This window comes from Rhamphochromis sp. 'chilingali', assembly GCF_963969265.1.
Source record: "Rhamphochromis sp. 'chilingali' genome assembly, chromosome: 1".
In the NCBI taxonomy this organism is placed as follows: Eukaryota; Metazoa; Chordata; class Actinopteri; order Cichliformes; family Cichlidae; genus Rhamphochromis; species Rhamphochromis sp. 'chilingali'.
The window spans coordinates 35,493,307-35,520,234 of NC_137929.1; the positions used below are offsets into that span (position 1 = coordinate 35,493,307).

A 26,928-nucleotide genomic window follows, 5' to 3' on the forward strand; every position below is an offset into this window, starting at 1 on the left:
TCTTTTTCTTTTTAAATTTTACATAGCTGTATAAAAAAGTGGGTTGGATATATTAGATTTCCTCTACAAAATGCAAATTCGGCTTTTTTTTTTGTAAAAACAAACAAACGATGAAAAACAAATCTTTTAATGGTGTTTGTGAGAAGCAGTTTACCTATAGTGCCTGTGCTGTGCATCCCTCACCATTTACACACTCAATTGTTCAGTGTGTAAATGCATTTCCTTTTTGGATGTCACACTCTTTGATAGCTGGAAATCACCTAATATGCCAGTTCATGATGAGTGGGCGTGTTTGTTTACCAGCTGTTCCCTTCTCATGCGCATTTCATTAAAAGTCAGGGCTGCAAAAAAAAAACTCTGTATAAACGCCACTGTAAAATACCTAGGCTATTTGTTTATTTTTATTACTCTTATTTATTAGCATAAAAAAAACTGCTGCCCTCACCATCAGTGCTAAAGAGTAAATAAAGTGAAATAAACATAGAAGAACACAGACCTGCTACACAGCGCTATTTCACGTGACTTCTGGTAACTGCTGGGGGAAACTGAAAGTTAAAAACAAGTCTTGGTGCTGTCAGTGGTGATAACACGGTAGCCTCTGTGTTCACTTCACTTTACTGCATAAACAGAGCTTGTTTATCAACGGAGAGGACGGAGCAGAGAGCTTCTGAGCTAAAATGACTGAAGAGAAAAGATACGACCCCAGAGACACGACGCTGAAATTCGTCAACAGGCCCGATGATCTGGATCCGTTACATAAGAAATAAAAATTAATAATCATAATTGAAGTCCCTTCATTCATGTCTTCTCTTTTTAATAACTGTGTATGATTTGATTTGGAATTATTATAATAAATGCACTGGTTATCCCAATTAAAACCAAATGAAGTGGCATTCCATACACAAGTTTTAATTTTGTGCTAAATTCGGCCTTTGAGCAAAGTAGGTTCTCTTTAACACCGGGCAGGCTTTTCCACACTGTTTAGTTCACTGTCTGCGCTTATTGTTGTTCCTCTCAGCTCCAGTGGAAGGAGACCAGGGTCTCAGAGCACAGATATCCTGCGGCCATGCCGTCACCCCGGAGTCGCTTACTGGGTGGTGTTGCAACTTGTTGGATCAGGTATTTTCCAGGTTCTGAATAAAGTCATTGGTTTTATTTAGTTTTACTTTCAGTTTTCTACAAAACTGCGCTACCAAACAAAATGCTGCACTTTAAAGAAATGGTGCAAAGTGTTTCAGAAGTTAATTAATAATTTAAATGTATAATGAAAAATTAGTAAGGTTTTTAAAACAAGGGTATATTTGTAGGCTCAAATATTAGCTGGCATACCTTTTTAAAAATTGGCAAGTGGAGTGAATTATTAAGTAAAGAAAAAGCTCTTATTGTATACCATGTAATCAACACAAAAAGAGGGAGTTGTTCATATATATATATATATATATATATATATATATATATATATATATATATATATATATATATATATATATATATATATATATATTATTATTATTATTATTATTATTATTATCCAGTTACATAAATTTCAGCTTACCATTACTTAACTGTAACCACGCTTTCTACCTTGATATTACTTGGCTATTACATGATTATTACTTTGGTAATTGCATAGTATTAACTTAGAAATTATCTCACTCGTTTCCCTCTTGTAACCCTATTATTACCCCTTTATAATCGACCTGTAATCAAAATAAAAATGGTACCTGAATATTTTAAATGCTTAATTTTGCATTGCTGTAAAATAGAACTATATACCACTCAAAAAATGTGACTGGTTGACTTTTAGAATGCGATGTCTTTTATTAGTTTGTGTCCTCACATATTACACATTATAGGATGGATTGGGGTTTTCTTTTTTTCACATTTTAACTAGCTAATACTCAGGTACTTTTTGATGCATCTGTTATTACAGATCCGGATTCATTTTGATGGTAAGAAACGTGAGTGAAAATTCCAGGGTTTTCTTTCTGTGGATGTTCCCAGTCATTCAGGTCTTCTTTCCAAGCTTCTTAGTTTTCCAGGGTTATTGCCTTAATAGTTTTTGAGATATTCATGTTTAAACATCGCAGCAGATTTCAACGTGTGGAAAAAAAAGGCCTGATTGTTGCTCAACAGCCCATCTTTAAAAATATATATATATCTTGAAAAGTTCTTGATATGTGAAGCTAAAATTTCACAGAACTCATTATAAATGTCCAAATTTTAGTCTATAAAAAATTTATGCAAATCAGAGATGGTCAAGCAGAAAATGTTCTTAAAATTTGATGATATTACACACTTGGTATCATCAAACACTTGGTATGTCACACAAATGGTACTTAAAAAGGGGTACCAGAACTCGAGGGGATTCACTTTGTGAAACCTGACTTTAAACACAAAGCCAATCTAAAAATAGAATTGTTTTAATTTAATTCAAAATTTTTGTGTGATTCTAGACTAGCTTTGGCTAATAACTGCGTGTCAACAGAAAAATTTTTTTTTGATCTTTTGAACTTTCTATTTCAGTATATGAATTTAGCCAAATGTAACATTTTTTTTAAAACACCTGTGCTGTCGGCCTTTTAGGAACTGTAAGTTAATTAAAAATGCTACACTGACATCAGTCACCCCTTTTGTGAGGATGTGATAGTACATTTCTGAAGTACAGGACAAATAAGTTGAAATATATTCAAACATTTATTTTTTAAACTACATACTACAGACAAAGTCAAAGTAAAATTTATTTATATTGCACATTTAAAACAACAGCTGTTGACCAAGGTGCTGTACATTTAAGATAATTAAAAGAGATAAAAACATAGGAAGACATAATAAAAATGAAGAAAAAGTAGTATAAAATGAGAAGAATAAGACAAATAAAAGTAGTACAAAACTCATTCTGATTTAATAGCCAAGGAATAAAAGTCGGTTTTCAGACAGATTTTGAAAGTGTCTAACGTTGGGGAGGTTCTGATGAAAAGGGACAGTTTGTTCTACAATTTAGGAGCAGTCACAGCAAAGGCCTGGTCTCCTCTGTGCTCTTATCTGGACCTCGGGACAGTTAGAAGCATTTGATCCGCAGATCTCAGTGATCTTGCTGGAGTGTACCAATTTAAAAGATCAGAAAGGTATGAAGGTCTTTGAACTGTAGGAGGAAGCCGGAGGACCGAGAGAGAACCAACGTAAACAAAAACATGCAAACTCCACACAGAAAGACCCTGGTCTGATGGTGGAATCGAACTCAGAACCTTCTTGCTGTGAGGCAAGATCAAGTGTAGTATCATAAAACATATGTTACATAAAAATTCTGAAAGCTAATCAAGCAAACTTGGGCTTATTGTTACGAGACATTCTTTTTAGGCCACATTTCACACAGGCTACATTAGCTTGTAGATTTGTAAACATGATCATCAACATTACCCTTCAGTTATTTTAATAATTTAATGGACCTTTTACCCCCAAATCATATGTACATCTTTTTCTTTATGCCTGTTGTACTGTTCATTGATCTAGATTTCTTTGGTGTAAGCTGGCCAGTTTTAGAAATACTCACTGTAGAAGCATACTTTTCTCTTTATAACAATGGAACAATTACAGGTTTAAGTATTTTTCTTTAAAGCACTTCTATTGAGTTTAAATTACGTACATTTCAAAGTAATTGCTGGAAAGAATGTTGTCAAACTCTGTGCGGAATTCAGGATAAGAACAGTAAGTGCACGGTATATGAAGGGTAGCGTCACAAGTATGACCAACAGGCCTTCTTCTGAGCCCAGTTTCAGCATTAAAGGACACAAGAATTTTGTCAACACAAATGACAGAAGACCCAGTGCAGAAACGCAGGATTTTTTCAGCTTTAGTTTCATCAGCAGTTTTGACATAATGCTGAAGATAAGTAAAGATGGTATGTTCTCTTTGAGACAGCACCATGTTTGTTGTTTCAAACAGTTGCAATACTCTTTTGCCTGTGGCCTTCTTTGTCTCATACAGAGACAAAACCCTTTCCTTGTCTGACAGTTTCTGCTGTAGACATACCATAGGTGTGGAGAAGCAATCAACTATGTACTTTGGCTCTTGCAGAATGGCCTTATGAGCCATTCTTTCAATGGCAAGTTGTATGTTGGTCTTAGGGGGTAGGGAGTGGGAGCCCATCCTTGTGAAAAGGTCAAGCAGGTCCTCGTCATCACTTTCACCCATTGTGCCCTGGAGAGCATTTTCAACTGCTGATCTCTCAACAGGAGCGACATAGTTGAGAAACGATGTCATCAGAATGTCTATACTCACTGAGTCAATTCCATGAATGCAGGCTAAAATGAAAGCCTTTGATAGCCTCACTGGAAAGACACCATGGTCTAGAAATCCTTTCACCCAAATTTGACCAATCGCTTGCCATTCAGCCTCACAAAAGTCAGGCCTCAGCCTTGGAACTCGCTCTGTTTCACCTTCACACTGTTCCACAAATTGCTCCCAAAATGCAGTGTAAACCTCCCTTGACACACCAGCATCATCGATACCTCTTTCATTGACAAAGTCCATCTTTAAAGTCACAGTCATTATGCTTTTGTCCTTAAATACAAACAAAAGATCTTCAACAACCTTTATCCTACGAATTGATACAGTTCGAGGGCTTTCTGGACTTCCTGAGTTGCCAGTTGAACTTGATGGAAAACGTTGCTTGCTGGACCTTAAAGGCAGACTTTTTGCGATGGAATTCAGTCCATTGTCCTGAACACAAGACAAAACATACAAATGGCATAAAAAACACAAATTAATTACACAGATAACAAGAGAAGTGAGAACACACAAGGGACACAGCTGACACAAATTAACATGACGCCACAGGGGAAGCACAACTAGATACATCGAACAAGGAAACACAAGATCTTTACAATAAAACAGGAAACAGAGAGACATGACTGCCCCGAAGCTGTTTACATAAAGCTGGGCACATTAAATTGTCCAAAATGTCTTGGAATGCTAAAGCATTAAAAGTTATTTTCACTATGACTAAGTGGACAATTGAATGTGGACTCTTTAGTAGTAAAGAAATTTCATGGCCTTTTTGCACAGGTAGCATCCTATCATGATACCAAGCTGAAACTGACTGAGGTCCTAAGAGTGAGAAATTATTTTACAAATTCCAAACTATCACACAGATGCACAAACTGCAACGTCTTTACAGTATGTAAAAGGTTTTCAGAATTGCCTACAGTGATAAATCTTACCTGTGGAATTTGGGCTGCTCCCTCATGTATGACCTGCAAATTTGACATGGCCAGGCTGCGCATCTCCTTGACCACTTCAGCAGCAGCATCTGGGAGACGAATTAGAAATTAGGTATGCAAACATTTCATGTACTCACTACGAAAACCAGTTAAGTATTTTTTAAAAAAAACAGTTTGTCCTTACCTTTACTTTTTCTGTAAAAAAGAAGATATGCACTCTGGGATCTAATGGACAAAAAGCATTTAATTCATTTTCAAATAAATCTAAATGTATGGTTTGTGTGTTATACATAACAGCATTTTTGTAAACCCAATTTTTGGACTTTGTTTTATGTGTCTTCATTTTCCCTGTGAAGTGCATTGAGTTTCAATTATCATTGTCGGGGTTTTGCCAACCAGCTTATTTCTACATCTACTCCACTATTTGGATGCTAATTTTGCACCATTTACTCTCTACCAGTCATTTAAGAATCTCAGTTACTTATAATTTTGCAGAATTTTTATAAATTTTAAAATAAATGTTGTAATTCAATATTATTATTGATAAAGCTACACAGAAAATAGACATTCTGCATAATGGGTATTTCAGTATATTTTAAATATAATTTGATACCACCTTTTACTTTTTACAAAACGCTTGTTTTGCCATTAATTCTCCATTCTCTTTCACTTATCCTTATCAGATTTGCGGGGGTCTCGAGCCTATCCAATCTACCACAGACAAGAGGCAGGGTACATCCTGGGGAGGTCGCGAGTCTATCGCACTGTTCTTGTTTTGCTACTTTACAAAATTATTTAATATAAAACAATTTTCACAAACGATTCAGGCACCAAAAGAAAGATAGCTGTACATGCCTTCAGTGCTTATTCCCTGCATTGTATTTAGTTCTGATCAATTACTCTTTAAATGGAGCATGGATTAAAGAAATATTCTACATCAATAGCATGGTATAATATTGTTTAATATGTGACAGAGTGTATTTAAGTGAATACCTATGCATTGATATATAGTATGTAATGTACAATATATGTACATATATTGTATGTATGTATTCATACCAACTTTCAAGTAATATTTGAACTACAATGGAAAAATAAATGGAAAAATATATACAGTCAGGGAAACAAGCACAAAAACTTACCTCTCAGTGTTATCCAGCTGGAATGGCTGATGGACAAGCTGATGATGGAAAAAAATAATCAAGCATAACAGGATCTGTCTTGCCACTGTAAGGCATACAAGTAATTGTGCAACACAGTGATTTAGGAGCATGTTTTAGTATCAACAGTGAAAAAGTTATCAGTCTTACCTCTGTGACCCTGGTATCTTGAAAATGATGCCATCTGTCTCCATGTTCCTCCTGGATCTTGATTGTTGCGATGTAATTTCCACCTCTCAGATCCCCACAATGATCCACAACTGCATACAGTTCATATTTCTGGCTCTGAACCCCAAAGAAAAAATGACAGCCATCAGAATGAGCAAAGACAATGAAAATGATATTGATTAAATATTAAAATATACTATACATGTACCTCTGGTATCTGCAAGGTTTCAGGAACCTCCACATAAGAGTTGATTTTGATGTTTGACATGTAATTATAGTTGAACTCAAACCTCTTCAGCAGCAGACACAAAACATCTGGATGATGCTTTATTACAGCTGTCTGAATGAAAAACATTCAATTCCATTATATTTTATTCATAAAGCACCAAATCACAACAACAGTTGCCTCAGGGAGCTTGTCTGTTCCCAATACATGTTAATATGTTTGAGTAATTGTATTTAATGAATCATAAAACATTCAAAAACCTTTCTTTAAACTCACCATAGTAACATCAACTTCGTCACCACACTGCTCACAGTACAGCTGATTTTTTACACAGAAGGTTTTAAAGAACTCTTCAATGGCCTTCACCTGAAAAATGTTATTTAAAATCAGCTCTGACAAAGATGTGCCTACCAGTGAAGTGAGGTGAAGATTTTTTCCTTGAAGAAGAAGGTTTTTAACATGACCCATTAACTTTATTAGGTCAGACTCAAAGGTTAAGATGTATTGTTTAAGTGAAAAGAAAAAAATCTAACCAGTACACATATACATATCATCTCATGTTCATATGCATCAAAGGAGAAGTTGATTCACACAATTTTTAGTCAAACTAGATACCTGATATAAAATGGCCATTATTTTCTCTGTTACGCTTAAGCTATACGATTAGTTGGGAAAAGGCAGATTTGAGGACGGACCCTTGCATGACCCTCTAAAATTTAATGAGAATTTGAAAATGTAATGAGGCAACAGCTGGGATATCTGGTTCAATTTAGTTATCATCTTGGGTGAGCTGTAACACTTGACACCCAAATATTACCGTCTAGATTTTAAAAATAAAACTATTTGGCACATTGATTTACATTTTAATTTATTTATTTGGGAATCATTCAGACTCCTGGTGAGACAAAGCGCTACACAGAGTCCACTTAAGCAAAGCCAAATATTTTCTTGACACTGATGGATTTGAATTTTAATCCCTTGAATTAAAACCTAAAGTGTGAGCTTCAGTCACATGGATTGTTTGACCCACAAAAGCAAAACTAGATAAATTGTGTATTTTTAAATTAAATAAAGCAGTCCTAAATCAATCATTTAGACACCCCAAAAGTTATTTTATAGGTTTCAGGTTTTATAATGAAATCTGTACTTAGGCCATGGTACTTAACATGGTTCAACAACTATTTCATTTTTATAGCACTGTAGCTACAGGAATTATCATGTCAATACTCCTCCACACAAAGAAATCATTTGATTTATGCAATAATGATGTGTAAATGATGTATACTAAAATAGTAACAAAGTGATAAAGTGTAACACATTTTATGCAGTGAAAAACATGAGAGTTTTCTTTTTTATAGAAAGTGGATAAAATGAAAGAAAAACAGTTATTATTTACTGAAAATGGGAAAATATTATATATCTGTAATTGACAAAAGCATGTAAGGTCAAAACAATTTCTCACAGCTGTCATGTCCTAGCAGACAGAAACATGCTGAGAAGTTTGCAACTTGTCAGATCCTTACCACACTGTAGTCTTTACTGCAACAATCCACCAGTGAAAGAGGAAGATACCAAAATGGTGCATCTCTGTCAGTCTGTATATGACCTTTAGAGCAGGTGGTCTTGTTTACTAACTGACCGTGAAAGATCTGAAAATACAGATGCACAAAAATCTGTTCATTCTCTTTCAGTTATAATTAGAAAGCATTTGTTCACAACAAAAGTTGTTCAAAGCATTTTATACTCTAAGGCAAAGACTCCACAATTAAAAAGTGATATATTGATCCAGTGTATAGATATAGATATCCTTTAGCATCGATGAAGACCTTACCTTTGATGCATCAGTGCTGGTCATTCTTAAAATCCTCTCAAAGTACTCTGCAGCATCACGCTGTTCATACACTGTGACAAATGCATTTTTGTAAAAGTCATTTTGTAATTTTGCCCTACAATTTTGCATTGTTATAATATTTTAATAATTATTTTAAATTATGTATTATTTTAAATTATTTTAAAGTTATACAGTGCTCAGGAGTTTACAGTGTTAAAAAGGTTTTGTTGTTCTGTACCGTTGTCGATGCCCAGCTTGTTTGTTATTTTAAATGTGTATGCTGTATACTGCTGTAAGTCATCAAATAAGACTTTCAAATCATGATCAAGGAATTCAGAGTGGGGATTTTCTCCAGAGTACCTACACAGGAAGTAAACATGAGTGATTAAAAATGCACCGTAAACGTCATATATGATAAATACAGAATCACACTTAAAGCTGGACAACAAACTTTTTCACAGCCTCTCTGAAGTCTTTGGTCATGAACAGCACCTGCAGCACACTGTTCAAGTAACATGTGGATCCTTGGTTTATCAGCCCATGATACCTGTTAGCTGAGGGGAAGAGAGAATTCATACAAAGAAGATATATATTTAAAACATGAGCCTGGATCATAAAATACCCAAAGAGAAATAAACCAAAAACAGTTATTTTATCATTTCTACATTAGGAGTTTAACTGGGTTTTTTTTTTTCAATGTTAATATTACTCTAAAACATCTCATTTGCCAATTCCAGTCAAATTCAGTCATTTGATTTGGTTGGCTGATTGGGAAAAGCACAAACCAATTTATATAATCTCCCAAAATTTACAGTGCAGGGAAAAAGAGAGCTAATAAGCCCAAAGACTACCTGTAAACCTCCAAATTATATTACATTGAACCAAAGATTGGGGGCATCTAAGCTTGGAGCATTGCCAGGAGTATAGTGGCCTCAGTAACTGGTAAACTACAACAGTTTGGAACAAGCAAAACTCTCTTTAGACTCCAGTGTCTGTCCACAGGGGCGGTCCTAGCCTCTTTGGTGCCATGGGTGAACATTCCCTCCGGCATGCTGGGGCAGCAGGTTGAGGGACACAGACACTAACAGACAAAATAAACGGATCCACAAGACCAGTAATGTTGTGGGGATGGAGCTGGACTCAGTTAGGGTGTCTGAGAGCCGGATGTTGTCCAGGATAAGGACAATGTTGGATAATACCTCCCACCCACTCCTTGACATGCTGGCTAGTCACAGAAGCACGTTCAGTGAGAAACTGAGATTACCAAAAAGCCCCACTGAACGACACAGGAAGCCATTCCTACCCATGGCCATCTCCCTGTACAATCTAATACACTGCTGCAATAGTTACATCCTTTTTTACACACACTATTTTCTACTCTGTAATTTTCTTTTCAATTTTATTGATATTTATTTATAATCACCTCTGTTAATTCTTGATATTTATAATTGAGTGATCTGTATGTATTAGTGCTATTTCTTAAATGTGTAAAATCTGTAACATGAGGTATTGTTTGGAGTTTAGTCTGTTACTGTGACTATTTTTACAATTTCTTCTTGGAGCAACTGTAACCCATATAATTTCCTTAGGGATTAATAAAGTATTCTGATTGTTTCAGGATGACCTGCCATTATCCAATGACACATCTGCTTACCTGTATCTTGTGCTCGTTTCTCCTCTTCTTCTTTTCTCTTTTTTCTAAACTGAGCACCTGATGGCTTTGAACTTATCTTGTCCACCTTCCATTGGATTTAATCTTGCCCTCCAGTATGAACACCCATCCCCCAACCCGAGGATCACCACAACATAACCTAATAGACCTACACCTTAGTTCACAGAATCACTTTGTCTAGGGTGTATTTCTGGGATTTCGCACAACCCAGGATTCAAATCACGAATACATAATGGCAGTAGCGGTTTTTGATACGGGCGACACGGGTGGTTGCCCGGGGCGGCATCGTGGTGGGGCATCGGCAAAAAAAAAAAAATTGCTCGTACTCATGCTGCCCCGACATCAGCCAGCGCATTTTGGCAATGGCATAGGCACCGATCGGCTTTCTATTGCGGCTAGCTTGACTGTGACTTCGTAAGTGAGGGCTCACTTGACCCTTACTCCCATTTGCTGGGAGTAAGGGCCCCTCCTGCTGCTTGTGGCACAGGGAGGAGGGGCGGCGGGGGATTCTCTGGCTGGCTGGAGCTCGCAAAATAAAAGAAAATAAAAGCAAAACAACAAACACGAAGACACCAGACATTATGATACAGACTTATAATTTGCACCGATATTTTTTCGAAATTCTATACGCGAAAAGTGTGCACGAGAGCCCTCGGCGCGTCAAGTTTACTTTGACTTCAGCAGCGAGCAGGCACACCGAGGGCTCTCGCGCTCACTTTTCGCGTATAGAATTTCGAAAAAACGAAAAAAAGTCTGTATCATAATGTCTGGTGTTTTCGTGTTTGTTGGTTTGTTTTTATTTTATTTTGCGAGTTGGTTATTAGATGCTGCTCCAGCCAACCAGAGAATCCCCCGCAGCCCACCCTCTCCTCCCTGTGCCGCAAGCAGCAGGTGCAAACGAGGGCGCCCTTACTCCCAGCAAATAAGCGATAGAAAACCCATCGGTGCCTATGCCATCCCCAAAATGCGCTGGCTGATGTCGGGGCAGCATGGGTGCGAGCAACTGTTTTTTTTTTTGCCGATGCTCGTGAAGCCGCCCCCCACCAAGATGCCGCCCTGGGCAACCGCCCATATCGCCCCTATCAAAAACAGCTACTCTCTGTCCAAACTAAATAATCAACCTATAGTGCAGGGAATTGGCTAGAAAAAGAATCTGAACATAACCTCAGATCCCGAGAGAGATTTGTGATTCATCAATGTTCTATCTATTAAACATTTATGATGATAAGGATGTTGATGAAAGCTAGATGAAAAAAGGCAAAAAGGAAACATCGAAATTCCTGTATAAATGGATAAATATCCATCTCCAACAATACGCCTGAGGATGAAAACAAAAAACAAACAAACAAAAGAGCTTTAAATATTTTCTGAAATCTTACCCAGAGATGTATTGGTGCACTGTCCGTTCATTTTCTGTGCCATCCTGCAACCTCTTCACTTCTGCACCGCTGAATAAACTGCTCCTTAAAAAGAAATAAGCCGCATATTTTACCGGTTACGCTAAGCAACCACTAAACAACAACACATAGAATCCTACCTTCCGTTCAATTCAAGGCATTCTTTCCGAAACTACTTAGTTTATTCCCGACACAATCTGCGATCTACAGATCCAGTGAATTTAAAAGCCCCGGATTACTTTCTCTTTCTCTTCGGGTCTGCAATGTTGCTTACGTGTTTGAAATCTCGAAATTATTAAATTACTATTTTTTTTTCAGAAACTTATTAAAAATGTGAATGCAGAACACCTAATATCTCCTTACTCACAAACACATGTGGATTAACCCAGGGCCTATTAACATGCACTCCTTCGACAAATTAGGTTTCGGAATATATTTTTCAGTTGGGATGTATTGGAAATTCACATAAGATCGTGAAGGCAGCATATGAAGTAATTGAACGAAGCAGCGCGAAAAATATCCTACGAATTTCATTTGTGCACAATACACAGCTTATAATTTGACTGCATGCTTCAGTTCAGCCATTCGATTAATGTTACAGCAGCTCATGAGTGAACGAACATGGTGCAATAAAAGTAGTTTTAGAAGTACATTATTTCCCAAACACTTATATTTTATTACATTTATTTCAATTTATTTGAGTTGGGTTAGGAGTTGCCACCTCAGGATGTAGTCTTGCTAATGACCCACTAATTTTATTGAGGTGTGTTGGGACACATTTAAAGAGTAAATAAAGTGAAATACAGATGCAAGAAGACAGACCGGCGTTGTCATGTGACTTCTGGTAACTGCTGGGGGAAACTGAAAGTTAAAAACAAATTCATTTGACTGCAGACACAGATTGTTTATCCACGGAGAGGACGGAGAGTTTCTGAGCTAAAATGACCGACGAGAAAAGATACGACCCCAGAGACACGACGCTGAGATTCGTCAACAGACCCGATGATCTGGATCCTCTACGTAAGAAATACAACTAGTTATCATCACTGAAGCCCCTTAATTCTGCTCTTTCTAATAACTGTGCGTGATTTGATTTGGAATTATTATAATAAATGCACTGGTTATCCCAATTAAACCAAATGAAGTAGTATTTTATACAAACATTTTACTTGTGTGCTAAATTTCCGGGGTCGGAGCCTTTGCACAAAGTAGGTTCTCGGGCAAGCTGCAGCACAATGTTGAGTTCACTGTCTGCGCTTATTGTTGTTCCTCTCAGCTCCAGTGGAAGGAGACCAGGGTCTCAGAGCAGAGATGTCCTGCGGCCATGCCGTCACCCCGGAGTCGCTCACTGGGTGGTGTCGCAGCCTGTTGGATCAGGTACTTTCCAGGTTCCAAATAACGTCATTGTTTTCATATAGTTTTACTTTTAGTTTTCTTGTCTAAGCTTGCGTAGGAAAATTAATATCTACATTTCTGCAAGGTTTTGATTTATGTCTGTATCCAGACATCCAAAATTTATATTTAAATGTTGCTGATGGATTTATAATATTAAATAGGCAAATACAATGGCAATTTGACAAGATAGATCATCGGATCTTTTAGAAAGTTGTCACTCAAATGTGAAGACACTAGACTAACCCTACACCACAGACACCACACATACAGACTGGGAGGTCTCCTTTAAAGGATTTACATCCTTCACTTTGAACCTCAGTAGTTCATGGTGAACATGTCTAAATGCACTGACCTGCTATTACTGCATTTAATGGCTTAGATATTTATGTTATTATTCAATGTTACTATTGATTTTGTATGGTGAATACACACATGAACAAAAGGATTTTCTGTTACATAAAAAGGTATTTAAGAAAAAACTCTCAGTTTATACCATGTAACCAACACAAAAAGTGAGAAAGGTGTTCATAAATGGGGAAATTAAATAATTCATTAAAACACACACACACACACACACACACACACACACACACACACACACACACACACACACACACACACACACACACACACATATGCATTTATTCATTTTTAATTGTACATTGTATTGTATTTTATGGACATTTTTAGCCATGGTGACCAAAATCATAATTGTTAAGTGTAAGTAGTCAACACATAAATGGAAACATTAAATTAATCTTGATGCTGTGCCAGTGTTTAGAACTTGTTTCTATCAAAAACATCAATTAGATGTCTTTACATCGTTAACATCTTTTTCAGGGCCAGTACAAATTTAAGTGCCCAGCTCTAAAGAATGGTACGCTACAGAAGTGTGATGCAGCGTGGTCCTACCAAGAGGTGCGCAGGCTGGCAGTACTGACAACAGAAGAGATGGAGTACTTTGAAGAGAACATCGCTCGCCTAGCTGCCACAGAGTACTGTGAATTTAAAACTGTAAGTGTCCAAGTTAACCTCATTTAGTTGAAGAGTTTAGTGGAGAATGATTGCTCCTACAAAACAAAAGGCTATTTTGGGGATAATTTTCTTTGTTCCCTGATTTATATAAACAGCAGAATCAACACACTGAGCTGTAAATTTAATAAATGATCTCAATCAAAACCGCCTGCGCTGTCATGAAGAAAAAAAAAATAGACGGAAATTTTTAACTCTCACTCCCGTTCTCCAGCCATAATTTGGCTGATAACTTGATAAATTACTTTTTTGTTAGAAAGAAAAACATTTTTAGTCTGTTGTTTATTTAAACATTTATTTTGATAAGTAAAAATAAAACCTGAAAAAAAATATTTGAGGCAATCAGGATAGGCCCATTGTTGAAGTGAGCAGGTCCTGACCCCTTAGGCCCACTCACAGTATTCAAACTGTGCTTTAAAAAGGTACCATTTTCACATGGTAAGTGTTTCAGAAATTATTGAATTCTTTAAATGTATATTTACAAGTAATCCTTAAAAAAAATTAGGAAAACGTAACTATAAAAGTATTTTGGTTAAAGGTGGTATAAATGTAGTCATTAATCTTTGGTCAAAGCAGTGCCAGCAATTCCCCACTGCTCTTAGTCATCATGATAAAAACAAACTAACTTGGTAAGTTTACTGCACTGATGTGAGGATAATATCAATCTGATCAGTTTCAGTCATGTGACTCTAAACAAAGAAAGTTTATATCCAAAAACAATGAAATTCTTGAATGTTTGTCATAACAGTGTCCTGGTTGCAAAACCTATGTGGAGAGAGAGGACCTGACCAACCTTAATGTTCAGTGCACAATCTGCACAGCTGACAAGAAGAAAGTGTCCCAGTTCTGCTGGCAGTGTTTGAAGCCATGGAAAGGCAGTGCTCCACGCTCTGACCGCTGTGACAACGATGGATGCATCAATCACGACCTCGAACTTCTCAAGAACTGCAAGACTACCGCTCTCCCTCAGGTTCAGGGGGTCGATGCCTGTCCCTCCATCCGGGCCTGTCCCACCTGTGGTCAGAGGGTGGAGCACGACAAAACAGGCTGCAAGAACATCATCTGTCCTCGCTGTCAGAAAGAGTTCTGCTTTGTGTGTCTGAAACTCAAACCTGAGTGCTTGAAGACAAGTTCTTACTTCATCCCCTGCAGTGATGGTGTAGCTCCCAGACAAACTTCAATACCTGTGTGGCGCAGAAACTAAGACACAGCATGCTCTCTGAGTCATATCCTTCTCTCATGTTAGACTTTTTCTTTTATATTTCATTCAGAGAATTTCATTGAGAGAAGCCAAATGTTTTACAGCCTGACTTGTTCATATGCTTTAAATAGTGGTAAACTATGTTTCCTGTATGCATTTTTATGTTGTACAACAGACTTTTTAAAAAATAGTTTTCTTTGACTTAATCTCTGTTAAATAATAGTCATCAACAAACAAGTCACTTGATAAAGATTCCTTGCAAATAAACAGAATGCATATTTAGTGTCTGACAAATATCAGTTCATGTATATTTATGTGTTAATCAGTTTCTGCAGCTTTAATATAAATGAAATTAGATGAAATTAACCCTAGGTGCAGTAGAGGGCCAACAATGAGACAACCACAAAAGTAGGAATGGTTTTACTGGTGGAGGATGCTGATATTTTTTTTGTCATCATCTATTCTTTTTTACTAGTTTTCCTTTGGTTACGGTCAGTTTCACTGCTTTTAGCGTGAGGTGAAAACTCGACCCTACAGAGGTTGCACAAACAGTCCAACTCCACCGGATGCCACAAAACTACATGCCACTGCCAGAAGGTTTTCTGTCTCCCAGCACAGCCTTAAGAGCATGGAGCAGACGCAGGAGACAAGTGGTTACTCTAAGAGAGCTGGAGAGGGTTGTAGAAGGCCTTCCAGCCATCTGCAGGACCGGCATCTGTTCCTTTGTGGAAAGAGGAACAAGTTGAGTACTACCTTAGCTTCAAAATGATCTTCCAGCACCAGTGTGAATGTCTCTGACCAAACAATTAGAAACAGACTTCTTGTGAGTGGCCTTAGGCCCTGATGTCCTTTAGTGGTCCTGTGCACACTACTCGGCATTGTGGAGTATAAATGGCCTTTGCCAATGAATACCAGAATACTAACAGAGTGACAGTAACAATAAAAATAACGGTTTCCTTTCCAAATATTTTTGCCACTATGATTTCATCCCACATGTGCCCATTCTCCTTGTTGTTCTATGTTTACTAGCTGACTGACTCATGTTTGTGCTGAAAAACTATGGGAGTCAAATTAAAGTAATGAAACACACTCTCCTCTCTGTTGTCCCATTTATTATATTTCAATTAGGAAGTAAAATTGTTTTAAGTAATGTGCATTGAATTCACGTTCAACCAACTATTGCCGTTTTGACGAGCCATCAGGCAGCCTTCACACCTCCAACGGCCCCAACAATAGAGGCACTTTGGACACTCATTCCCCCACCTCTCCCCCCTCCATAGAGCCATCACCACCTTCAAACTTCACACCACCTCCTCCCACCACAACTCTTCATATTCATGAAGCAGATGTGAGGAAGCAGTTTAGGAGTCTGAATGCTCGGAAAGCTCCCGGCCCAGACGGCGTGTCTCCTGCCACCCTCAGACACTGTGCAAACGAGCTGGCCCCAGTGTTTTCTGGCATTTTCAACTCCTCACTGCAGGCATGCCATGTGCCTGCCTGCTTCAAGTCCTCTACCATAATCCCTGTCCCCAAGAAACCTAGGATCACTGGACTAAATGACTACAGACCCGTGGCTCTGACATCTGTGGTCATGAAGTCATTTGAGCGCCTAGTTCTCTCCCATCTCAAGACCCTCACGGCCCCCCTCCTGGACCCCCTGCAGTTTGCATATAGAGCCAACAGGTCTGTAGACGACGCCATCAACATGGCCCTACACTTCATCCTGCAGCATCTGGACTCCCCAGGAACCTACGCCAGGATCCTGTTTGTGGACTTCAGTTCTGCCTTCAACACCATCCTTCCAGACCATCTCCGAGACAAGCTTTCCCAGATGAATGTGCCTGATCCCATCTGCCGGTGGATCACTGACTTCCTGACGGACAGGAAGCAGCATGTGAGGCTGGGAAAGAATGTCTCGGACTCCCGGACCATCAGCACCGGCTCCCCTCAGGGCTGTGTTCTTTCTCCTCTGCTCTTCTCCCTGTACACCAACTGCTGCACCTCCACCCACCAGTCTGTCAAGCTAATCAAGTTCGCAGATGACACCACCGTTATTGGGCTCATCTCGGACGGGGATGAGTCTGCCTACAGGAGGGAGGTTGAACGTCTGGTGTCCTGGTGCAGCCACAACAACCTGGTGCTGAATGCCCAGAAGACAGTGGAGATTATTGTGGACTTCAGGAAGCACACAGCCCCACTCCCCCCCATCATCCTGACTGACACCCCCATCACCTCTGTGGACTCATTCCGCTTCCTGGGTACCACCATCACCCAGGACCTGAAGTGGGAGCCCACCATCACCTCCGTCATCAAGAAAGCCCAGCAGAGGATGTACTTCCTGAGGCAGCTGAAGAAATTCAACCTGCCAACACGGACGATGATGCAGTTCTACACTGCAATCATCGAGTCCATCCTCACCTCCTCCATCACCGTGTGGTACGCTGGAGCCACTATCAGGGACAAACAGAGACTGCAGCGTGTTGTGCGCTCTGCTGAGAAGGTGATTGGCTGCAGACTCCCATCTCTGCAGGACCTGTACACCACCAGGACACTGCGGCGTGCAGCCCGGATCTCAGCTGACCCTTCTCACCCTGGACACAGTCTGTTTGACCTGCTCCCCTCAGGCAGGAGGCTCCGGTCCATTCGCACCAGAACCTCTCGCCATAAGAACAGTTTCTTCCCCTCTGCTGTCGGACACATGAACAATAACCATATGACTGTTCCCACCACTAACACATGACCCTACGCTGTGTCACTGCATCATTTCATGTTTGGCACTGATCACCACCTGCACTCATGTATATATCTTTCTACGTAGCACTCATAATTCTTATTCTCATGTATATATCTCATGTATATCCCATGCACATATCTTTCTACATAGCACTTTTAATTCTTATTCTTACTTTTATTTTTTTTCATGTCTATTTAAGTGCTATTTATGACACTATGTTTGCACTGAAGCACCGCAGCAATTTCCTAATGTTGTAAACCTCAACATCTGGCAATAAACCCCATTCTGATTCTGATTCTGATTCTAAGTTTATCCAGAATAATTTTTCTTCAGCTCAGCCATCGTCACCAAAATAATTTTTGTTAATTCGTAAATTTTAAGTTTAAATCTGATCTAAGCTAGGTGAATTTCTTATTGGGTCCAGAGGTAAAGTCATATACAATATATGGACAACATTTTAGCCATGATTGTAATCAAAACATACTGTAAAATGAGTATTTTTGTATTTATTAATTCAGAGCCAAAGTTAAGAAAATCAATATATAAATGACAAAGAAATGGCAACAGATGAGCTCAGAGGGCTCTGCTGAAGAACGCAATATGTTGCAGTGCTTTAAAAGGAAATGCACAGCAGAATGAAAAGTAATTAAGTAATACTGCAATTAAAATCAGGCATTAAACATATAAACACACAAAAGTTTACATTTAAATATTTCCTTGTGAAATTTCTTGTCTGAAATCATTGACACTTTACATTCATTGGTATGTTGTTGTTTTTTTTACACAAAGAAATGTGAAAATAAAATGAAATCGGTAATACACTAAAAGACTGCATAAAAATGAAACCATTAAGAACAAAAGACAAAAACACTCAGTGATAACAGAAATATAATTCTGTGTTAAGGTATATCCCAAGTTTCTTTGAACCTTTAAAAACGTTACGCCAAATAAAGCCTTTAGTCAATTCTAACTTAAGCATTTTGTAGCTGTTAAAATGAATGAAAAAGAGACAAATACAACACTCAAGCTATATTTTTCAAAAAGAACAGTGGAAAAAATGAGCAGTATTATAACACTTTCTCTGCGATCTTCAATGTAATTTTGGTATCAATCATATTCATGAATGAAAATGTGTATTTTGTTGACATTTAAAGAGTTTACATTTTGCCCAAAGTGACCTCTTCATCTATGTAAAGATTTAAACTTCTAATATTTCTTTGACTCTCTATCCATTTTGTCATGTCTTGTGTGGTTTCATCTGTAGTTTTCCTTATGATGATCTTTGTCTGACTGTCGTCTTTACAAGCACTATCAATTTCTGTATGTTCTTCGTCAATTACTCTAACAATAGGACTTGAATTCATTGAAACATGTCCTCCTTCTGTAAGTCGCTGAGCTCCAATTCTTGCTTTTGGTTGAAAACACTCCAGTCTTATAATTTCAATATTTTCCTCACTACCTCCGTCCTGCTCCTCTGTTAGTCTTTCCTTTGTTATCTTATTCCCCTCACTCTGATTCAGTTTGGTGTCACGTTCATTTTTCTGTTCTTTGCTCTGTATCTGCACACCACCAACACTTTGTGATGTACGGGTAACACTGATAATCTTCTCAGCTGTTTTCTGCCCTCTACCATCTAATCTCATGCTAACATGCTTCACAGCTTCACTGTTGTCAGGATTTTCAATGGTGATTTCACTCATTTGAATATATTTATCAGCTTCTTTCGTTTCTTCCCTGTCATCCCTCACACTCCTCCTCTGAGTTTGCACACTAACATCTTTATGTCCTGAATGTGTAACATCATGATTACTGGCTTCACCCATCACATCTTCTTTTATTGGTTCATTAAGAAACCTGCTAATGCTCCTCTGCTCATTCATCTGATTGATTCTCTCACTGCCTGTTTGCTCGTCTTGAGATCCATTTAAGAGGTCATATCTTGTTAACAGCTTTCCTTCTCCTGTCGTTACTTTATCAGCTTCAACACTTACAAATTTAGAGCTGTAATCTTTTCCAACATTTGGTCTACCTCCCCCATATTCTCCTGTATCCTTTCTAGAGTCGTCTGATACTTCACCACCCTCACAGTCTGTGTGATTTTTATGGCGTGCTGTCAGGGACAACTGTTCCATCTCCTTGATCTCTTCACCAACAGCATCTGTGGGATGAATTTGAAATTTGTTATAAAAGCATTTAATGCACACCAACAAAACATTAATGGAAAGCATTATAAAAAGATTTGTCCTTACTTTTCTTCTTTCTGTAAAAAAGTAGATAAGCACTCTCAGATCTAAAGAAGAAAAGAAACTGATTTATTTTTCAACTAAATCAAAATGTGTAGCTCATGTATTCAATACAGTGGTTTGAAAAGTATGTTAAAGCTTTGTATAGCTACAGACTGCGATATTCGCCCTTTGAAAATTAGCTCCAGTTCAGTCAGATTAAATGGGGAGCAACTGTGAACAGCAATGCTTAAGTCTTGCCACAGACTGTCAATAATATTTAGGTCTGGACTTTGAGTGGGTAATTCTAAACCATGAACTTGCTTTGATCTAAACCAGTAAGGACTGAGGCCTCCTGGTGGGTTGCCAAGGTACTGCAGGTGGGCCTCAGCGATAACAGAAATTCAGTTTGAAATACTCATGTACTGATACATATTTATATAAATATATTTATATTAAAAAAAACTGAATTTAAACCAGGAGTATGGTTGCTTTATTATATTATTATTCTAACCTAAATTTTCTGCTCTTGATTTGAAGTTTGTGTCTCTGGATGACACATTGACCTTAACAACTGGCATATAACTCGGTACAGCCTGTGTTGTTTATGTTATTTAATACAATTTTTAGAAAATACTTTTTTTTTTTTTTTGTATTTTGATTAGACTGAAGATTTAAGAGTGAGTGGGCCCCGAGGGATGTTCTGTTTTTTTTAAGTAGGCCTCAGCACTCTTGACTTTGGGAATGGCTGATCTAAACCATTCCTTTGTTTGCATCAGCAGAATGGTATGACATAGTAATGTGGTATAGTGCATTAAATTCAATGCCAGTGCATTCACCTGCATACATGAGATCTAATATATCTACAGTATGCACTTGTGCAAAATAAAGAAATATTTGCAAAAAAACACTATGTGGATATAAGAAAAAGACAAAATCTTACTTCTCAGTGTTGTCTACTTGGAACGGTTCATAATCAAGCTGTGATGGAAAAAGCAAAGAAACATATGATCGATCTCTTTCTCCTCCTCTGTAATGCATAACTGCGCAACATGGCTGTTTTGTAATATGTTTCAGCAATAGTGAAGAAAGGACTAACAGTCTTACCTCTGTGACTCCAGCATCATCGAAATTATACCATCTGTCTCCGTGTTCCTCCTCGATCTTGATTCTTGCACTGTAAAGTCCACTTCTCAGATCACCAACATGATCCACAACTGCATACAGTTCATATGTCTGACTCTGATCACCAAAGAAAGAAATGACAGCCATGAAAATGAGCAAAGAAAATGAAAAGGATATTGTTTAAATATTAAAATATACTGTTATACATACGTCTGGTATCTGCAGGGTGTAGGGAACCTCCACAGCACAGCTGATTTTGACGTATGACATGTCATGATAGCTGAACTCAAAGCGCTTCAGAAGTAGAGGCAAAACATCTGGATGATGCTTCATTACATCTTTCTGAATGAATAACATCAGAATATGTCATCATGTTTTTTTCATTATAACATTATGAAGTAATAATTCTACAATAACAAAATCAGCTAATGTGCATAAATCAGAAACAAGTTTTCTCTTTACTTACAGTAGTAGCATCAACTTTGTCATCACACTGGTCACAGTACATCTGATTTTCTCCACTTAATTCTGTCATTCTGAAAAACTCATCAATGCCATCCACCTGGAAAATGCACACATTTCATTTTATTCCTTAATTCCCTCTGACATAAACCCGCTGACTAGTTTCACGGATGTACGGTATTCAGAAATGTTTTCTCAAGAAGGAATGTGTCTAACACGAGACAATTAATTAACCCTTGAGTCTAACTTCCTTTTGAAGGAGATCTGAGAGAAAGCAATAAACCCTCACTTTAGTAACAAACTACACAACCAGCACACAATTACTGGTGTCAGTAGGCATTCAGACTGCAGACTTCTGCATCAGCTGCAGCTCATTTATAAAAAATCTGTAGCTGATAACAAACCATTCCAGTTCCTTTGTGTTACTTAGAAAGAGACAGGGTTGGACTTTAGCACCCCTGTTATCATTGTGGCCTACACTGTTCTGAGTTGTGCTACTACTCTCCCCACCCCCACCTTCCCACGCATGTGGATTTAGGGCGGGAGGTGTGTTCTTAGATTTATGACATGGTCTAAGGAGCTTGTAAAGAAAAGCGTCTGGACTTCTTTAAGTTGCTTGAAGACGTTTCACCTCTCATCAGAGAAGCTTCTTCAGTTCTAGGGTCAACAGATACAGAGAGTAGTGCTACTGTAACTCAGACAAACTCACTGTTATGAACAACTGAATGTAAAATAGCAGCAATCCTACAGAGAGCCTGATTGAAAATGCTGGTTTAAAGATTTATAACACATTAGTTTGCATCTGACTGTGCTTGGCCTCGTAGTTTAGATCAGCGGTTCTCAAAGTGTGTGGCAGAGTTCTGACAGGTACAAGTTACCTGGCAGATAAGTTTTGCAGACTTCATGTTTAACATCTGCGGCTGTCGACTTACACACGCAGCTGCAGCTTTTCGGCTACAGCCTACACACATCAACAACAACAACAGGACCCAGTTCATTCTGTTTCAAGCCGGCGAGGCATGATTGGGGATGCCGCTCAGGTGTGTCCGCCTTCCCCGCAACCACGCCGCAGACCACACCCCACCAAAGCTCTGCAGTCAAAAACAGGCTCACTACAGCCAATAAGAGTGAATAGTATAAACTCTCAATAAAGTCTATATTTTTCATCTGTGTTCACAGGTTTCTGGATTTCTTTTTCTTTATAAGACTAAGACTGAACTTTATTTTTGTTTGTCAATTTTCACATTCTGTTTAACTTGTTGCTTGTTTGAAGAAGTGGTGCAGACTAGTGAAGCGGTTTAGTGACAAAAGTTACAAATAGTTGTTTGAAATGAAAGTTATTTGTTTAAAACAAGTTACTGAAGGATTCATTGTGAATTTATTAGAGTTTATTATCTAAATAAAGTTGCAGTTAGGCTTTTCTGTCATTGTTTTTATTAGACAGTGTGTGAAAACATTTCTTCAAAGTCAGAGAACCCCTGGTTTAGATCAAGGAACTGTGAAAGTAGTCCAGGCCCTTTGATCACATTATGGTTCATTTTTGGTGGGGATGTACCAAGTGTGGCAAGAAACAGGTTTGAATGTGATGATTCAAAACTGTTCATGTTTATACTGTCTTGATTTTAAATAGTTAAAGAATAGGTATACTTTCTAAATATATGTATCTTATTTTATTTAGAACTTTAGTTTTGGATATTCATCTTTAAGTGGGAGATATTTATTTTTCTTTTGTTTTCTAGAAAAATATTTTTCTTCGTTAGTTTTTCTTAGTTTTTCTAAAGTATGGCCAACTAATCTGCACTGTAATTATGACTATGAATAAGCCACTGCTGTGAAGTAAAGGGAATAAAAACTGGTGAAAAGCCACTGACACGCTCAGGGGCAAAAGTTAAACCAATTGAAAGTGTACAGTGGAGGGAATAATTACTGGGTGCCCTGCTGAATTGCTCACTTTCAAAGAAATGAACAGTCTCAAATGGAGAGAGACAGAATATAAACCAAAAATCCAGAAAACAACTTTTATTTGCACTGTATAGAGCGAAATAAGAATGTAGTCTGCAAACCAGCCAAAATTCTGGCTCCCACAGTTTGTAATCTGTGTGCCACACGGGTACACAGCCAATCAGTGAATTGCAGATACTCCTGGTCTCAGTATAAAGCTCACCTTTTCACAGAATCTGTTTGTTTCATTCCAACATCTCCACCACCATGGGTGAGACCAAAGATCTGTCAAAGGGACAAGACTGTAGATCTGCATAAGGTTGGAATGTGCTACCACACCATCAGCAAGAAGCTTGGTGAGAAGGTGACAACTGTTGGTGTAGTTTTTCAGAAATGGAAGAAACATAAAATGACCATCGGTCGCCTTCAGTGTGGAGCGCTTGCCTCATATGGTGAAGATGATCATGTGCCCAAAAGTACACGGGAGGAGCTTGTTAATGATATCAAGGCAGTTGTGACCACAGTCAGCAAGAACACCGTTGATGACACACTAATGGCATAATGGACTAAAGTCTTGCAGCACCCAAAAGCTCCCTCTGATCAAGAAGGCCCGAGTACAGGGCCATCTTTAGTTTGTCAGTGACCTCTAAATAATATAGAGAAGGTTTAGGATAAAGCGCTGTTGTCAAATCAAAACCAAAATCGAGCTCTATGGCATCAACTTGACCTGCCATGTTTGGAGGAAGAGGAATGCTGAGTATGGCCCAAAGAACACCATCTCTACAGTCCAGCACGAATGTGGAAACATTATGCTTTGGGCTGTTATTCTGCTAAGAGTACAGGATGACTCCACCATATTGTACCTTCGTCCCTCAGCCAGAACACTGAAGATGGATCCTGGATGGTCTTCCAGTATGACAATGACTCAAAAATGTAATCAAGGAAACAAAAAGAGGAGCTAATGAAGAAGAACATTAAAGTCATGGAGTGGCCTAGCCAGACCTCAGTCCTTAAAATCTGTGTAGGGAGCTGAAGCCTCAAAGTGCTAAGTGGCAGCCAAAAAACAAACAAACAAACAAACAAAAAAAACAGGATTATGAGAGTTCCTGTAAAGAAGAGTGGGCCAAAAATCCTCCTGAGACATGTGCAAGCCTGGTGACCAGCTACAAGACCCTAAAACTTTTATGTCATGTGTTTTTATGAATTTTTGGTTAACATGTTGTCTTTCCATGACACTACCACAAAAATTAGAGACTGTTCATTTGTTTTTAAGAAAATCTTCAAATTCAGCAGGGTTTGAAATTTCCCCTACGGTATATATTGAAAACAGAAACATGCTCAGAGGTTTGAGGCTTGTCAGATCCTTACCACTCTGTATCCTTCACTTCCTTTTGTGTCAGTGCAGGAATCCACCAGTGCAAGAGGAAGATGCCAGAACGGTATATCTATGTCAGTCTCTGTCAGGCATTTACAACAGGTGGTCTTCTTTGCCAACATGCCATGGAAGATCTGAAAAACAAATGAACAAAAACCTGTTAACATCTATTATTTTTTTCCATCCTGCTTATAGTTACCCTTTGATGAAGACTGTACCTGTGAGGCCTGAGGACTGGTCAGTGTTAAAATCTTCTCAAAGTACTCTGCAGCATCATGCTGTTCATACACTGAGTGCAGAGATGTTCAACAAAACAAGTCAATTATAAAAATGTTTCTTTAACTATGAACTTTAATTATGGGTTATGAATGCAACACTTCAAATGCACAGGTGATTTACAGAATTCAAATGTTTTGTTGTCCAGTGTGTTAACATACTGTACCATTGTCAATGCCCAGCTTCTTTATTATTGCATCCGTCTTTGCAGTATGATTCTGTAAGTCTTCAAACAGTGCTTTAAGATGTTGGTCAATAAACTGAGAATTTTCATTGGTGTGCCTAAACAAAGACACTGCTGGTCATGAGTGATACAAAACTCAGTTTTAAACTGCTAATCTAGCGGACATGAATACATTATGGTGCATAACAACGGACAACAACAAACCTCTTCACAGCTTCTCTGAAGTCTTTGGTCATAAACAGCACCTGCAGCACACTGTTCAGATAGCATGTTGCTCCTTCTTTTGCCAAGCCATGGTACTTTACATCCGCTGCTGGGGAGAGATTGTTATGAAAGCATGCAAGTAGCAGAGTTGCTTTCATACCATAAGCATGGATTATAAAACAGCACAGACAGCGAATAGTTGCACCCGTTCATGTTTTGCACAATTTACTGTTTTGTAGATTGAATTTTACGAGAAAAGCGTCATCTTTGTTGATCAGTCCACATTCTAGTGAATAGACTGATAAGTATTACATTTTTAAGACCCAGTTTGCTGCAAAACAGGTTGAGGGAACTAAACGCACTGCACCTACCTGCAAGGTTAAAGGTTCCATCGAAAAACTGTCGACCCGTGTAATTCATTTTCAGTCCCTTTAGAACCTCAGTCCCGTTTTACACCGCCAGCAGCCGCAAAGACACGGCTGGTTAACAGCAAAACAGTCGCAACGGTTCTGAAAATACCTTTTCTACAAATGCACTAATGCATGTGAGCATGCATTACGATTGCAACTTCGAGACACTCCCTGAGATTCTTCACGGACAAGAGGATTAAGCTGTTTTCACGTCCAGTTAAGTCGAAACTGTGGAAACAGTTTCTGTTTGACCTGTTCGTGCTGTATTCAGGGTGCACCGGAAAAAACAATATTTCTATTAAAATAAGCGTCACATGACCGAACACTGTTATCCTCTCCAAAAGGCAGTGGGCACTGCACCCTTAAATGTGATAGTTAAAAATATGAACCCGTAGTTATTTAATCAGAAATAAGAAACCTGTTAATATGTTACATGTGTCCCGATTCTCAAAGGAAGGCGGGATAACTGAACTGAGCAAACAATGCATTCCTTTGGAATACGTCAGTCATCTATTTTTAATTCAGAAAGTGAAGCAATCACTGTTGGCACAGGGTGTTAGTTATTAGAGATGTAGAGCAGGTAAAGCAATGACGTTATGTACTTGTTGTTCGGGTTACTACACAGTACACCAGTAAAAACAAATACTTTTATGCAGTTTTCTTTTATGTCCATTTCTGGGAAACACTGCTG

At 38.3% G+C, this 26,928-nt stretch overlaps 2 protein-coding genes across 2 annotated transcripts; one reads left to right on the forward strand and one right to left on the reverse strand.

Annotated features, from left to right (window-relative positions):
• Positions 1–1,014: 1,014 nt before the first annotated feature.
• LOC308407844 (uncharacterized protein) lies at positions 1,015–26,490 on the reverse strand (the record flags this gene model as incomplete). The annotated part of the gene is made up of 24 exons (XM_080899757.1): positions 26,199–26,490; positions 25,828–25,936; positions 25,606–25,721; positions 25,382–25,452; positions 25,157–25,297; positions 21,852–21,947; positions 21,596–21,727; positions 21,368–21,502; positions 21,204–21,241; positions 20,288–20,328; positions 19,261–20,196; positions 15,061–15,117; positions 9,059–9,161; positions 8,846–8,967; positions 8,608–8,678; positions 8,300–8,425; positions 7,053–7,142; positions 6,759–6,890; positions 6,533–6,667; positions 6,365–6,402; positions 5,407–5,447; positions 5,223–5,311; positions 3,963–4,722; positions 1,015–1,133 (listed from the first exon to the last, which is right to left on the reverse strand). Exons 1-24 carry the CDS (start codon positions 26,245–26,247, stop codon positions 1,015–1,017), a joined length of 3,747 nt encoding a protein of 1,248 aa, XP_080755883.1. The 5' UTR covers positions 26,248–26,490.
• LOC308392268 (putative E3 ubiquitin-protein ligase RNF144A-A) lies at positions 12,591–15,407 on the forward strand. Its single transcript, XM_080875237.1, has 4 exons — positions 12,591–12,696; positions 12,953–13,053; positions 13,912–14,085; positions 14,852–15,407. The coding sequence occupies exons 1-4, from the start codon at positions 12,618–12,620 to the stop codon at positions 15,305–15,307; spliced, it is 810 nt and encodes a 269-aa protein (XP_080731363.1). The 5' UTR covers positions 12,591–12,617; the 3' UTR covers positions 15,308–15,407.
• Positions 26,491–26,928: the final 438 nt, after the last annotated feature.

Coding starts and splice junctions, on each gene's coding strand:
- LOC308392268 (XM_080875237.1), top strand. CDS start 12,618: ATGACCGACGAGAAAAGATACGACCCCAGAGACACGACGCTGAGATTC. Junction 12,697..12,952: donor CGATGATCTGGATCCTCTAC/GTAAGAAATACA, acceptor TGTTCCTCTCAG/CTCCAGTGGAAGGAGACCAG. Junction 13,054..13,911: donor GTCGCAGCCTGTTGGATCAG/GTACTTTCCAGG, acceptor CATCTTTTTCAG/GGCCAGTACAAATTTAAGTG.